Raw genomic sequence first — 13,028 nt, 5'->3', positions numbered from 1 at the left:
ACCGGGCCGTGCTTCTGCCCCTACAAGGTTTGGGCTGCGGTGGGGGAGGGTCCCGGCCCCCGGCTCCGCCCGGTCCCTCCCAGCCTTTTAAGCGTCCGCGCGGCTGGGACATCCCAGTCCCTCTTGGTCCTCCTGGCCTGTCACCCTTGCGCCCAGTCCTCGCAGCCAGCCCAGTCCGCACCGCCTGCCGGCCAGCCGGTCCCACACCGCAGCCATGGACGCCATCAAGAAGAAGATGCAGATGCTAAAGCTGGACAAGGAGAATGCCATCGACCGCGCTGAGCAGGCAGAAGCCGACAAGAAGCAAGCTGAGGACCGCTGCAAGCAGGTGGGGGGCCCCGGGCCCAGTGCAACCCCCTCCCTCGAATCGAGGGCAGGGTAGGCCCTGCCTGTGCCCCCTAACCTGAGGCCTGCTGTCCAAAGCTCTGCCCTGTCCAGTGTGGGGTCTGGGCCTTCACAGTACCCCCAGGGACCTAGCCAGAGCCACAGTTCATCTACCCACCATAGGCTGGGGAGCCCCAGTCCCCCAATTTCCACTCCTGCCTTTGCAGAGTAATGACGGGCCCTGCTCCTTGGGGCTGGAAACTCTACCTCACCAGGTCCCTCAGACACCCCTGGCTGCACTGTCCCTCCTCTGCTATCCTTCTTCCTCCCTGACAGCCTCTAAATATCTCTTAGTACCCCCTCACACACCACCCTGCCTGCCCCCTGGGCTGGGGCCTGGGCCTGGCTGACTGAAGCTTCTCTCTCCCAGCTGGAGGAAGAACAGCAGGCCCTCCAGAAGAAGCTGAAGGGGACGGAGGATGAGGTGGAAAAGTATTCTGAGTCAGTGAAGGACGCCCAGGAGAAACTGGAGCTGGCCGAGAAGAAGGCCACTGATGTGAGTGTGGACCTGGGGGACGGTGGGAGAGTTAACAAGTTGGGAGGGGTCCTAGACATGGGGATGAAGGGAGAAGAGGACCTAGATATCCCCAGCACCAAGACAGAAATGGTTGCCCCTCAGGAACCCAGGCCCGCGGGAGATTGCACAAATAATCCAAGACAGTGGGTAAATCAAAACCACTTACCACTTCCCCCAAGGACTTAGCCTTGTAATTTGGCTCCAGCTCTTAGGATGTACAGTGATCAAGCAGTGAGTCATCGTGGGGGTGGGTGATACAAGAATTTACCATCTACCTCATTTAATCCTCCAGCTGAAAATTGAAAGGAGACTGCAGCTACATTTTGCAGGGTATGGGTGTAGGTGCATTGGGCAGGAAGATGGAGAGGAATACAAAAATGGGCTCTGACTTGAGTTACACCCCTGGGGGGCCATTAGAAATTCCCTGGCCTTGACCTCTGGCTCCAGTGGCCCTGCTGTGCACTGGGGCCCCAGCTCAGGTTCTATCGGCCCCTCATTTACCCTCATTAAGCTGTCAGCCTCGAGACCATGCCAGGCCACAGGGCAAAGGGACAGGGCCACAAATACCAAGGCAGTCACTTTGCCAGGTCCTGCCCACTCAGATTTCTCTGCCCAACCCACACCCCCTAACCAGACTTCTCCACCTTCTGTCATTCCCAACCCCCACCATGAGGTAGGAGAGGGGCCATATGACATTGGACATGGTTACTAATACTATTCTCTGCCTCAGTTTCCCCATTTGTCTTGCACCCAGGATTAAGTTTAAAATGAGCCTACTGTTGGGTGGATAGGAGGATTAGCATAAGCATGGTCTAAACATCTGAGATCAGAGATGACATTACTGTTTGTGTTGACCATTATCCATGTTCCCCAATTCCCTCCTCCCATTCCCAACCTGGGTTGGTTTCTCTGACCTCCAGCCTTTGGTTTTGGTTCTCTACCAGCCCTGGCACTTGGGAGGGAACTGACCTGCAGCTGCTAGCAAAGACAACCCTGGGCATCTGACACTCTATAAATAACCAAGGCCCAGTGCAGCTGAAGGCAGGACTGGAAACCCAAGGAGCTGGGTGGGGGCTGGAGGGGAGGAGGGTGGACAGGGACAGAGCTGGAGAAGCAGGGCAGCAGTGCCAGGCATAGAAAGGAAACTGCCTAAACTTATTGTGTGACCTTGAATGCGCACTTAACTTATACAGTGCCTCCCTCAGTTTCTCCCTTCTGTCTTGCTTCCCATTTGTCCAATGGAGACAATAGTGTCCTTCTGTGGGCTAGAGAGCAAAATCCATGATGGGAAGAGCTTAAGAAGTAGAAAATGGCAAATGTCAGTCTTGTGATGAGGAACCCAGGACTTCCAGAATTATTTGTCACTCCACTACTGTGAAGAGAGTTTTCCTTTTACAGAATCTCATCTCTCTCTAGAGTAGACCCGCCCCCCAATGTCCCCGAGTCATTCTTCCCAACCCCCAGTGCTGTCCCCAGAATCCTTCCGCACTGAGTCATTTGGCCCTGTGCCCATGATGGGCTCTTGTCACTCTAGGTGGCCTTCAGCACCTGAAAGACAAGCTATATCTACTTTCTATATATGGTACTGTGCTTCCCCCACCCTACAGTACCGCTTAGGACCTGCATGCTACCCCCCCTGCCCCCAGTGCTGCCACCCATCTCTTCCCTCTCACTCACTTATTCCCTATACTGGTCCTTTGTCCTCTCCAATCTTAAATCTCAGGGTCTCTATGTCTTTGTCTCTGAAGAAAAGCCAGGGATAACCTAACGTTTATGGCGGACTCTGCAGACAATGTGCTCAAGTGCTTTCTGTATATTATTCTATTATTTCCCAAAATCATCAGACTCGCTTGGGAGCTTTAAAAAAAAAAAGATTTTCAAGCTCCTGCCCTGGAGATTTCAGTTCAGTGGATCTAGCAAGAAGCTAGAGAACCTGTTTAGTTTTATAAGCCTCCCAGATGGTCCTGTTGATTAATCGAGTATTAGAAGTACTGCATTGTCTCAGAACTGCCTACAAAGGAACTGCTATCGTCAACTCGGATTTAAAAAGGAGGAAACTGAGGCTTAGAGAGACTAAATAAGTTGCCCAAGGTCACACAAGTGTTGAGTGGCTAATCTGTGGCTCAAAGACAACAATCTGACTCAGAGCCAATGCTCATAACACCATACTGTACTGCTTCTCTTATTTTCCTTTGTCAGGGCCCTTCTTGCTCTGCCCTTTCTTTTTTCTCAAGGTATTATTGTTTCCATGGACCTTCTCCAAAATCTGCATGGTTTTGCCTCTATATTTTAGGATTAGTGGCTGAGTATCTGTCACTCATATAGCCCTTGCACCACTGCCAGTTGCCTCTCCGCCTTGGCAGGGCACCCCTTGCTACAACCATGGATGTCCCCATACAGGCCTGGCTTGCCTCCTGAAACCCTCGCTGGGAATCTGCCTAGCAACTGGTGACATTTAGTGGAGCTTGATTCTGTGATTGGCTATTTTTAGCAGCAGTGAGCTCTGGTTGGCCTGATTCTTCCGGATCTCTTTACCTGGTTCAATCTCTGCTGTAGAGTCAGGGCTGCCTTAGACCTGGTCCCAGCACTTGGAGTATCCTGGGAGGGGACAGAGGGACCTGCATGCAGATAACCACTGGGAGACTAACTATGCACAGTGCCGGAATTGTTCCTATAGCAGGGGAGTGGAATTTGTCAAGGAATGCATGTTTTGGACTAGAGCAAAGAGTCTGGGCAGAAGATAGATGGTTGGTTAGGGGAAAAAAATACGTTAAAAACCTGGAAGCCAAGAAGCCTAGGGGTTTTTTGACAAGAATCTTATTATCCTCTGGAGTCTCACTGATCCTCATCCAAGGTAGACAAAGCCTTTTTGACTTCTGACCTTTGACCCACAGGCCGAGGCAGATGTAGCCTCCCTGAACCGCCGCATTCAGCTGGTAGAGGAGGAGCTGGACCGGGCACAGGAGCGCCTGGCTACAGCCCTGCAAAAGCTGGAGGAGGCTGAGAAGGCAGCTGATGAGAGTGAAAGGTGGGCAGGGGACCCTCAGAGGGTGAGATGTTAGAGTGTGAAGCCTGCCTCTGCTGGTCTGACCCCACCCTTCTCCCTGCCTCTCAGAGGAATGAAGGTCATTGAAAACCGAGCCATGAAGGATGAGGAAAAGATGGAGCTGCAGGAGATGCAGCTAAAGGAGGCCAAGCACATCGCTGAGGATTCAGACCGCAAATATGAGGAGGTGACAGGCCGGCTCCACTTCCTTCTGTCTCCCAAGCCCCAGACACTCCCAGCCATTCACCATGGATCTACTCCTTCTCTTTCCCCATTCCCCCCAGGTGGCCAGGAAGCTGGTGATCCTGGAAGGAGAGCTGGAACGCTCAGAAGAAAGAGCTGAAGTGGCTGAGAGGTAAGAACGCCCCAGGGTGGCAAGTAAAACTTGGCCTGAGCCTGTGGCCGTGTGGCAGTCTACACAGTGGGGAAGCAGTTTCTCAGACTTGGGGCCGTAGGGACACGTCCTGTCCTCTGACCCCTACCTGCTGCCCATAGCCGAGCCAGGCAGCTGGAGGAGGAACTTCGAACCATGGACCAGGCCCTCAAGTCCCTGATGGCCTCAGAGGAGGAGGTAGTGACCTCTCTGGACCTTTCTGGGCAATGGCGCCTTCTCTCAGCTCACTTTATCCTCCATTTCAGGCTGCTCTCTCTCACCTGCTGGGGGTAGGGAAGGGCCTGGGGCTTCCGAACTCTGTCTGCTGTCACTCTCACAACTTTGCTCTTCTCTTCTCTCCTCTCCCACTCCCCCACTGTGCCATCTCCACTGTCTCCCCCCACTGTGCCCTCACACCCCACCCTGCCACACACACCCTGCAGTAAATGTGGGGACCTAGAGGAGGAGCTGAAAATTGTTACCAACAACTTGAAATCCCTGGAAGCCCAAGCAGACAAGGTAGAGGGGGGTTGAGGGGCAGTAAGGATGGGGTCCTGTAGGGGAGGGAAGCGGTGGGGGCTGGGTGTTTGATGGAGACAAGGTCATGAGTAGTCTGTGGGGTTCAGAGGAGAAATGAAGGATCTGTGGAGGCGATTGGAGGCGATCTACTGATGGCATGTATATGTCCCTAAAAGTATTCCACCAAAGAAGATAAATATGAAGAGGAGATCAAACTCCTGGAGGAGAAACTAAAGGAGGTAAGAGTCCAGTCCCCACCCCCCCCAAGCCCCCCAATCCTCGTCAGGGACTGCCTGTGGTGGGGAATCTGGGGATAGGGGTGGGGTGGAAGAGGTTGACCGAAGTGTTAGGGTCTGGGAGGACCTAATTTTTTGTCGTTTCTACATCTTGCCTTTACTCCCAGGCTGAGACTCGAGCAGAGTTTGCCGAAAGGTCTGTGGCAAAGTTGGAGAAAACCATCGATGACCTGGAAGGTAAAAGGGATACTCCCCTGTACCCCCAAATCTTTTTAAGTAGGCCTGCACTCCCCATGACTGTCAGCCTCTCCCTTATCTTCACATCCCATTATATTTGCTACTGATAAATTAGGGCTGGACCACCTGGGACCCCACAAACTCTGGTGGTCGGTGCCTATCATTCAAGTACTCGTAATCAGCTACAACCCCAGTGCTTCTCAAATTTGAGCATGTGTGAGAATCCCCCAGAGAGGTTTTAAAATACAGATTCTTGGGTCCTACTGCAGAGTGATTGCTGACTTTGGGCTGGAGACTTTCTATGTCTGACAAGCTCTCGATGCTGCTGGTCCTCAGACCACACTTTGAGTAGCACTAATTTAGACAATTCTGCCTCCAAGTGCAACACAATAGAGCTGAGCTATATTACAGAGCCTTCTTGATTAAATAGAGAGCTATTCAGTTTAATGTCTAGGTTTGCAGACAATGTTAATGGAAAATACTATTTTAAGCTAGATTTGGTGAAAACAAACATCCAGGTATTTGCTAGTCTGTGGCTATTATTTCTCACTATCATCAACGTTGTGCCTGAAACTGTCTCTCCTTTTTATTCTACAGTAATCTTTTATTTTCATAATTCCCATTTCTCTTGTTTCCAGCCTTCCTGGGCAACCCTAAATTTTATCTCCAACTTCATAGGACTTTAGACATTTCTGGCTTGAATACTCTCTCCTTGAAATAAGCACTCCTGCTTATCCAAAGCACTGTGCCGCCAGGTCCCCAGGGGAGGCAGGAGCTCCTGGGACAAGAACCAATTTAGGGTGCCGAGAAGGACAAAAGAGATGGGTACAGAGAGGGGAGGAGGGAGCCCTGACAGCTGTCCAGCCTTTTCTCTGGCCTGTCTCTCTCATTCTATCTTTGTCCACCTCTCTCTGATTCTTATTCTCTCTTTTTATTACCCTCACTCCTTCCTTTCCTCTTTCCCTCTATTCCCTCTCCCCACACTCCCACCCATCCCTGAATCCCCGTGCCCCCCCAGATGAAGTCTATGCACAGAAGATGAAGTACAAGGCCATCAGCGAGGAGCTGGACAACGCACTCAATGACATCACCTCTCTCTGAGCCCCTCACCAGTTTTTTCCCCCCTGCCCCTTCTCTCCTCTCCCTTCCATTCTCTCTATGAGGAGGGGGGCAGGCAGGAGGAGCAGAAATTACCAATATTGCACAGCCAGGCTGGGTGCAGCCTAGGAGAACCTCCATCACACGGGAGCTGCCCACCCTGGCACTTGCTTCTTCCTTCTCTCCATCTATTGCCCCTTCCACTCACTGGCCTCTACCTCTTTCTGCTGCTGAATAAACTCAACTTGGTCTTCATGCTGTTTCCCTGACCTCTAGAGAGCACTTCCTTCACCCCCTACCCCAAGAGCACTAGTTCACTGCTGAGACTTGGCTCTTATAGACACCCCAAATCTTGTGCCATCCCCCCCCCCTGAGCTTACCCACAAAACTCTGTGGCCCACACTGAAGCCCCCTCCACACAAGCACTCCTAGTCTGTCACTTTCTGTCACTGCTGCATGTGGGCATGTATGACCCCTTCAGTCACCATGAACCCTGTGGTGCCTCTACAAACCCAGACCTGTCACTGACCTTGGAGCACTCAGCTGGGGTTCCAGGATCTCAAGGAATGACTGGAAGGAAAATGGGGTGGTCAGGTGCAGGGGAGGGTCAGGAAGGTCGTGAAAGGTCTTGAGATGAAGTTTGGAAAAACATTGGATGCCAGCAACGTGGGGCTTTCACTGCAGGTCTGTTTTCTGCCTCAAATCTGTCTGTCTGGCCCTCCCTTTCCTGGCTCAGTTTTCGTCTTTCCTTTTGTTTCCAATTCTCTTAAACCTTCTAAAGAAGGAGAGTAAATTAGTTTATGACTCAAGCCTTCCCATCCCACCTCCGCGGCCCCGGAGCCTTGAGTGAGGCATCCATGTCTGTCCGGGTCAGCCCATCCATTTGCCCCTACCATGAGGTCCTCAAGTCCTTGAATGCTTGTGTCTTTGTGTGCTTCCAACCCACTCCATGTCTATTTGTCAAATCCCCTGTCCATGCCTCCTCATGTCTCTCTCCACGTGTCTTCCCTACCTCTCCTCATGTGCTGCTTCCTCTCACAGAGACCTTGGCCAGTGCCAAGGAAGAGAACGTGGAGATTCACCAGACGCTCGACCAGACCCTGCTGGAACTCAACAACCTGTGAGGGCTGGCACTGCCTCCAGCCAGGCTATAGTTGCTGCCCAACCCAATAAAACTATTCCTGGCATCACAGGGCCCTTTAAGCCTTTCTTTGGTGTGAGCAATGGTGGTGGTAGTATTCCAAAGTAGAGAAGGCTGAGAGGATGCCTGAGGGGAGCAATGGAATTGGAAGGACCTGAAGGAGCAGGGTCTAGGTCCATGCTCTGTGACAAGACTTTCTTTTCGATGGGAACCAAGGGGTGAGGGTGCTGGGCTCACTGGGAAGGGGTTGTGAACCGGTTGTGTGAAGCAGAGAGGCCCAGTAGGGCTGCGGGAACATCCTCGGCCTTACTCCCCACAGAGCAAAGGAACTGCTGTCAGGGCACCACTCCATTCCAGCAGGTGGCTGAGCCAGACAACACAGTCTAATGGCAAGACTGCAAAGCTACACAGATTTTACTTGAGCAGGGTGAAAGCCCAAAATCCTCAATATGATTTTTAAGCCTAGAGGCTGAGTCTGCTCTACCCCTAGACACTGCAGTACACACACACACACACACACACACACACACACAGAGTCATTCCAACAATATCAGTCATTTCTGCCCCCTTCCTGATAGCAGAATAATGCCCCCAACCAAAGATGTCCACTGTGAAATGTTACTGTACATGGGAAAGGGACCCTGCAATTAAGCTAAGGATTTTGAGATGGGGAGATTATTCTAGGTTATTGGATAGGCCCAGTGTAATCACAAGGGTCCTTATGAAAGGCAAGAAGGTCAAAGGCAGTTGCAGGAGATGTGAAAATGGAAACAAGAGGTTGGAGTGATATGAGCAAGGGACCACAAGCCAAGGAATGCTTAGCTTCTAGGAGTTGAAAAAGGCAAGGAAACATTCTCCCCTCAGTGTCCAGAAGGAACCAGCCCTGCTGACACCTTGACTTTAGCCCACAAGATTCATTTTGGGCTTCTGACCTCCGGAACTCAATTTTGCATTACCATTAAGTTTGTGGTAATTTGTTATAGCAGCAATAGGAAATGAATACACCATCCTGATTTGGGGAACAAAGATACCTTCCACATATTTTATTAGAAACATTTATTTTCTTTTAAAAATCTTGGCAATTAAAAAGTGGTGTAATGGGCAGGATGGAACAAAGTCTCCAGCTCCCCCTCAGATTCCTCTGGCTAGCTTCTTTCTGCACATTCTCCAAGTTCCAGGCCTCTAGGCAACACTCTCGGTGACTTCTGCTGGGTGGTAGCTAACACTCCCATTGGTCCCACTTGGGTGTCTAAACAACAGGGAAGCCTAATAAGAAACTGGCCCAGGATGAGCTCATTTGTGTGCAATTTACATGAAGCTGTTCTGGACTCCACATAGGAGCTGGGAGCTGTGCCTGAAGGAGAGGGTCAGTATGAACATACCTTTTCTGCCTTCTCATTTGCACAAAAAAGGCAATGCTGGTGACAGTAAAGAGGATTCCAAAAACCAGGGCCAGAATGTCACCTAGAGGGAGAAGAGAGGCTGCCTCAGAGTGAAAAGGAGTTTGTGGGGTTCCCTCAGGGCCTACATCTGTGTATTCCCCCCACCACTGCCCCAAGTTCTCCAGCTGCCCACAGTAACTCAGAATTCAGAAGAGTCCAGCAAACGGATGGCCGTTTATACACAAGAAGTGATAAGATAAACACCTTTTTTCCTCCCTGAAAATGAAGTAAAAGAGGTTGTTGGGGAAAGAGGGTGTTAGGAGATTTCTGGGGCTTCATTCTGACCAACTCTTGCCCTGGGGACAAGAGGGGAACTTCCACCTTGATCTGACACTATCCTATTGGGATTGGAGGTCTGTTCTATAGAAAAGTAGAGGCAGCAGATGTGGTCCTGACTAGCCCCTGGAGCTGAACAGTGCCAAGGGGAGTCCCCGGCATCAGGAGCCAGAGGAAGAATACAAACTCACCAGCAGCAAGGCAGGAATTCAGGTGGACTGAAGAGAAAAAAGGACACATTAGGGCCAGGGGCTGTGACTATCAGTGACAGACAAATGAAGACATATGAGAGGATGAGGGACCTGTGGCTGGGGGACATGGTAATATGGGATACCAGACAAAGCTGCACCTGGCTCAGTGGTCTGCTCCACTCCAATAGAGAAGGAGGCTTCAATCATTCGTCCATTCAAAGGCTGTGTGGCTCGAAAGTTCAGCTGTAGCCGAGAGTCCTCAGATCCCCACAAGGAGCTATAGAGGGTGTGGAGCTAGGGAGGTCATTAGACAGTGGGGGAGGGTTCAGGACAAGGAAACAAAAGGGTCACAGGCCTACTCACAGCCGGCACCTCAGAGCTCCACCCTCCATGTCTTTTTCACCCCCCACATGGCCCTTTCATTATGCCTCCTTTCTCACCTTATCCTATACCCCTTTCCCCCAGTATCCCCTATGTCAACACCATGCTCCAGCCCCACCTGCTTAGCACTCAGCCTCACTGTCTGGTTGAACACAGTCCAGATGACCCCCTGGGCACAGGGGGGTGTGGTCAGAGACCCCTCATATCGGAAGTAGCGGCTGAGGTCAGAGGGCAGCAGTGCGGATACATCCAGTCCTGGCACCCAAATCTCTGAGTCTGTGGAGAGGACCTGTGCTGAAATCTCATCTAGATCACTCCCCTCCAAAGCTTTAGGGTATAGGGATACAGTTTCATATCCCAGAAGCCAAGCTGATTCAACTCGTTGAGACCACTTCTTCACTGTTTCCTCCCCATAACTCAGCACAAGACACAACTCAGAAGAAAGTGAAGGGCTTTGGAGCCTCACAGAGTGAGAGAATTGCTCCTCAGCCCCTCCCCCTGAGGCATCACTCTTACTTTGAATACTGTGATAAAATGCTGGACCACATATTTAAGCTCAGGGTGAATCAAAAGGGAAAATCAGCTGAATAACTTGTAAATAAATATAAATACGTTTTTATAACTATAAAAAAACAGGCCAAAACTCAAAAATCACAGCTCCTTCTAGTTTAGCAAAACTTAAGATTCAGTAGGGTAAGTGAGGTTTAAAAATGACCCAGTGTGACTGAGAAGGAAAAGATTTCCAATGTATTTACAAAATTAAAATTTTTGATGCTTATAAGGAGAATAGACAGTTCTCAGAAAAATTTTAGCTCTTCAACCCTGGAAGTTCCAAACAGTATTTTTTTTGTTGGTGGTCTCATTTGTTTTTTGTCTCATTTTTGTTTGGTTTTTAACGATGAAGGCTGTGGGCAGCAGTTGGCCTTTGCCTGTTTGCCTTTATTCAGCTTCATAGTTATTATCAAGATCACAGTGGGCCAGTTCACACATCAAACCTCTCCCTGCAGGAGGGACCCCAACTCCATACCTTCCTCAGAGATGTCTTCCAAATGTGACAGCAACTGCTCATAGGCGCTGTTTTCTTCTGGACCTTCCTAGGGGATGATAGTGCAAGATAGTACATGTATCTAGGGCCATGGCTGGAGGCCTGAAGGTGAGGTGGGGCTCCCACAGTCTTTCCTCATTCCCTAGCTCTGAGAATGCTGGGAACACACAAAATCTTATGTACCATTACTCAGTGGACTTACTCTTAGTCTGCAGACTAACCTAACAAGCTTGGCGGGCTAGTTTTCAATGGCAGATTGGAGGAGGAGGAGGAAGGTGGATCACTTTAGGATACAAGGCCCTCATGACCTGGGCCCTACTCACTTTTCAAGACTCACCCAGTGTTACCTTCACACTTCACACATGCTCCATGCTTCACCCCGAAAGCTGTAATAACCTTTGTATTCATGTTACCTCTGCATTCACCTTAATAAATTCATGTGTTGACTTTTGGAACAAGAACATGTTATTTCCAAGGCACTTCTCTGAATTTTGTGCTGTGAGGCTAGTATTAAGGAGTCAGGGCATGAGTGAAGCTAGCGGGTGTCTCACCATCCCTCCATTGTATTAGCCTCCTCTAATCATTGTGTTTGTAGCCTTGATCATTACAGGTCCAAAGAGGTCACTAGATGTTTCTCTAGACTTTGTTACATTTCACTAAGGGGAAATTACGTGTTATAGGAGCAGTAGAGAAATTACTCTTCCTGATGTCCACTTTATTGCATCTGCCATTCCCTGAATGGGCCATATTCTTTGAGTCTTTGCACATACCATTTGCTCTGCACAGAATATCTCCTTTATTTCCCACTAGTGAAAGCTTTGTTTCACTTCCTCCGGGAAGCCTTCCCTGACCACCTCTTTTACTCTGTGTCATTTGTATGTGTCTACCTGTAAGCTTCCCTCACTGGCTGTGGGTTCTTTAGAGACAAGAACCCACGGCTTCTGAGTCCTTTTTGTGATCCAGTGCCTGGCTCACAGTGGGTATTGAATGAATAAACTAATGAGAGAATGAGGATGATAGCCAGGTGCTAGGGTGAGTATGCTGGGATCAGCCTCTGAGGGCAAGATATACTGAGCCCGGACGCAAGAGGAAGCAGGGAGTGGGGGACTGTAGAGGGCTGGTACCTGCAGAAAGGCAGCCAACACGGCCAAGCCCCCTGGGCGCCCCAAGGCCTCGTCAACTTTGGCAAATGCAGTGCTGAGGTGAACCACGTGGATCTGGAGAGGACAGGCAGGTAGGAGTGAGCAAGATCCCCTGCCCGGCGCCCCACTTCGTCCCTCTGCGGACAGCTGCTCGCTCACCTCCGCAGGGAAACGTTGGCCGCCAACCGTGTGCTCCGATCCCGGGCGATCAGCAGCCCCCCAGTGCAGATGCTACTGCAGAGCTCGGTACTCCCGCCCGGGACCCAGTGCCATCTCCATCCCGGGAGGCAGAGTCAGCTGCACTGCGGGGGAAGAGCTGGTAAATCAGGCGCTGCCCCGACCCTGAGAGCCAGCTTAACCCCCAAGCACCGCCCGGACCGTCCCTCTTTCCTAGGCTCCGTCCCATCCCCAGATAGCCTCGGTCCCTTCCTGAGGCTCCACCCCGGGACCGCCTCACCCGTGTGGCCATTGTTGCGCAGGTGCAGTTTTGGGAGTGGCGGGAGCTCAAAGCCCCAGAGTTGCAGGGGTCGCAGGGCAGGGCAAAACGCAGTGTTCTCCGGGCGGATATCTACCGGGGACTGAAAGCGGCCCGCGCAGGCTGGGGACATCTGGGGCCAGGGTGGGTCGCCTGTGGTGGAACAGTATGGACAGGAAGTCCGGTGATAGGATCAGGAACTTTTAGGGAAGAGGGATAGAAAAAGTGTGGGGGTGGAGTCAGAAGACATTGGGGCGGGAAATAGAAATCAAGGATGTGGACAGAGACGAGTAGCGGGCGTTTTGGGGGGCTGGCAGATGTGAATGCGGTGTGCGGAACGCCCAGGACCAGAGTTCGGGGATGGTTGTGGAGCAGGGCAGAGCTGGGTGCCCAAAATTGGTCTGTGCAGGTGGTGGGTGTCTCACCTCCATAGCGCCAATGACTGTGGTCATCCCCTGCATGAAAGAGAAGGATGAGGAGGCTGATCTTTGAGCCCAGTCTCTTCCCAGTGGCCAGATCGATGTG

General features: G+C 51.1%; 2 protein-coding genes across 5 annotated transcripts; one reads left to right on the top strand and one right to left on the bottom strand.

Annotated features, from left to right (window-relative positions):
* Window positions 1-6: 6 nt before the first annotated feature.
* TPM2 (tropomyosin 2) lies at window positions 7-7,611 on the top strand. 4 transcript variants are annotated; one of them, XM_019663261.1, is made up of 9 exons: window positions 7-328; window positions 755-880; window positions 3,796-3,929; window positions 4,017-4,134; window positions 4,232-4,302; window positions 4,764-4,839; window positions 5,016-5,078; window positions 5,243-5,312; window positions 7,452-7,611. In XM_019663261.1, the coding sequence occupies exons 1-9, from the start codon at window positions 215-217 to the stop codon at window positions 7,532-7,534; spliced, it is 855 nt and encodes a 284-aa protein (XP_019518806.1). In that variant the 5' UTR covers window positions 7-214; the 3' UTR covers window positions 7,535-7,611. The 4 variants fall into 4 exon arrangements, with proteins under 4 accessions (XP_019518806.1, XP_019518808.1, XP_019518805.1 ...); XM_019663263.1 differs by lacking the exon at window positions 4,764-4,839 and adding an exon at window positions 4,443-4,518; XM_019663260.1 differs by lacking the exon at window positions 7,452-7,611 and adding an exon at window positions 6,331-6,672.
* A 974-nt stretch (window positions 7,612-8,585) lies between these two features.
* Window positions 8,586-12,934, bottom strand: CA9 (carbonic anhydrase 9). The gene is given in 10 exon segments (XM_019663272.1): window positions 8,586-8,800; window positions 8,934-9,015; window positions 9,461-9,487; window positions 9,619-9,754; window positions 9,960-10,117; window positions 10,869-10,935; window positions 12,011-12,103; window positions 12,188-12,330; window positions 12,601-12,703; window positions 12,929-12,934. Coding segments are annotated over 10 exon segments (882 nt in total). The 3' UTR covers window positions 8,586-8,733.
* Between the last annotated feature and the right edge of the window lie 94 nt (window positions 12,935-13,028).

Source organism: Hipposideros armiger, unplaced genomic scaffold, assembly GCF_001890085.2.
Source record: "Hipposideros armiger isolate ML-2016 unplaced genomic scaffold, ASM189008v1 scaffold_388, whole genome shotgun sequence".
NCBI lineage: Eukaryota > Metazoa > Chordata > Mammalia > Chiroptera > Hipposideridae > Hipposideros > Hipposideros armiger.
The sequence above is the reverse complement of the archived record's forward strand: the minus strand, read 5'-3'. Positions and strand labels throughout refer to the sequence as shown.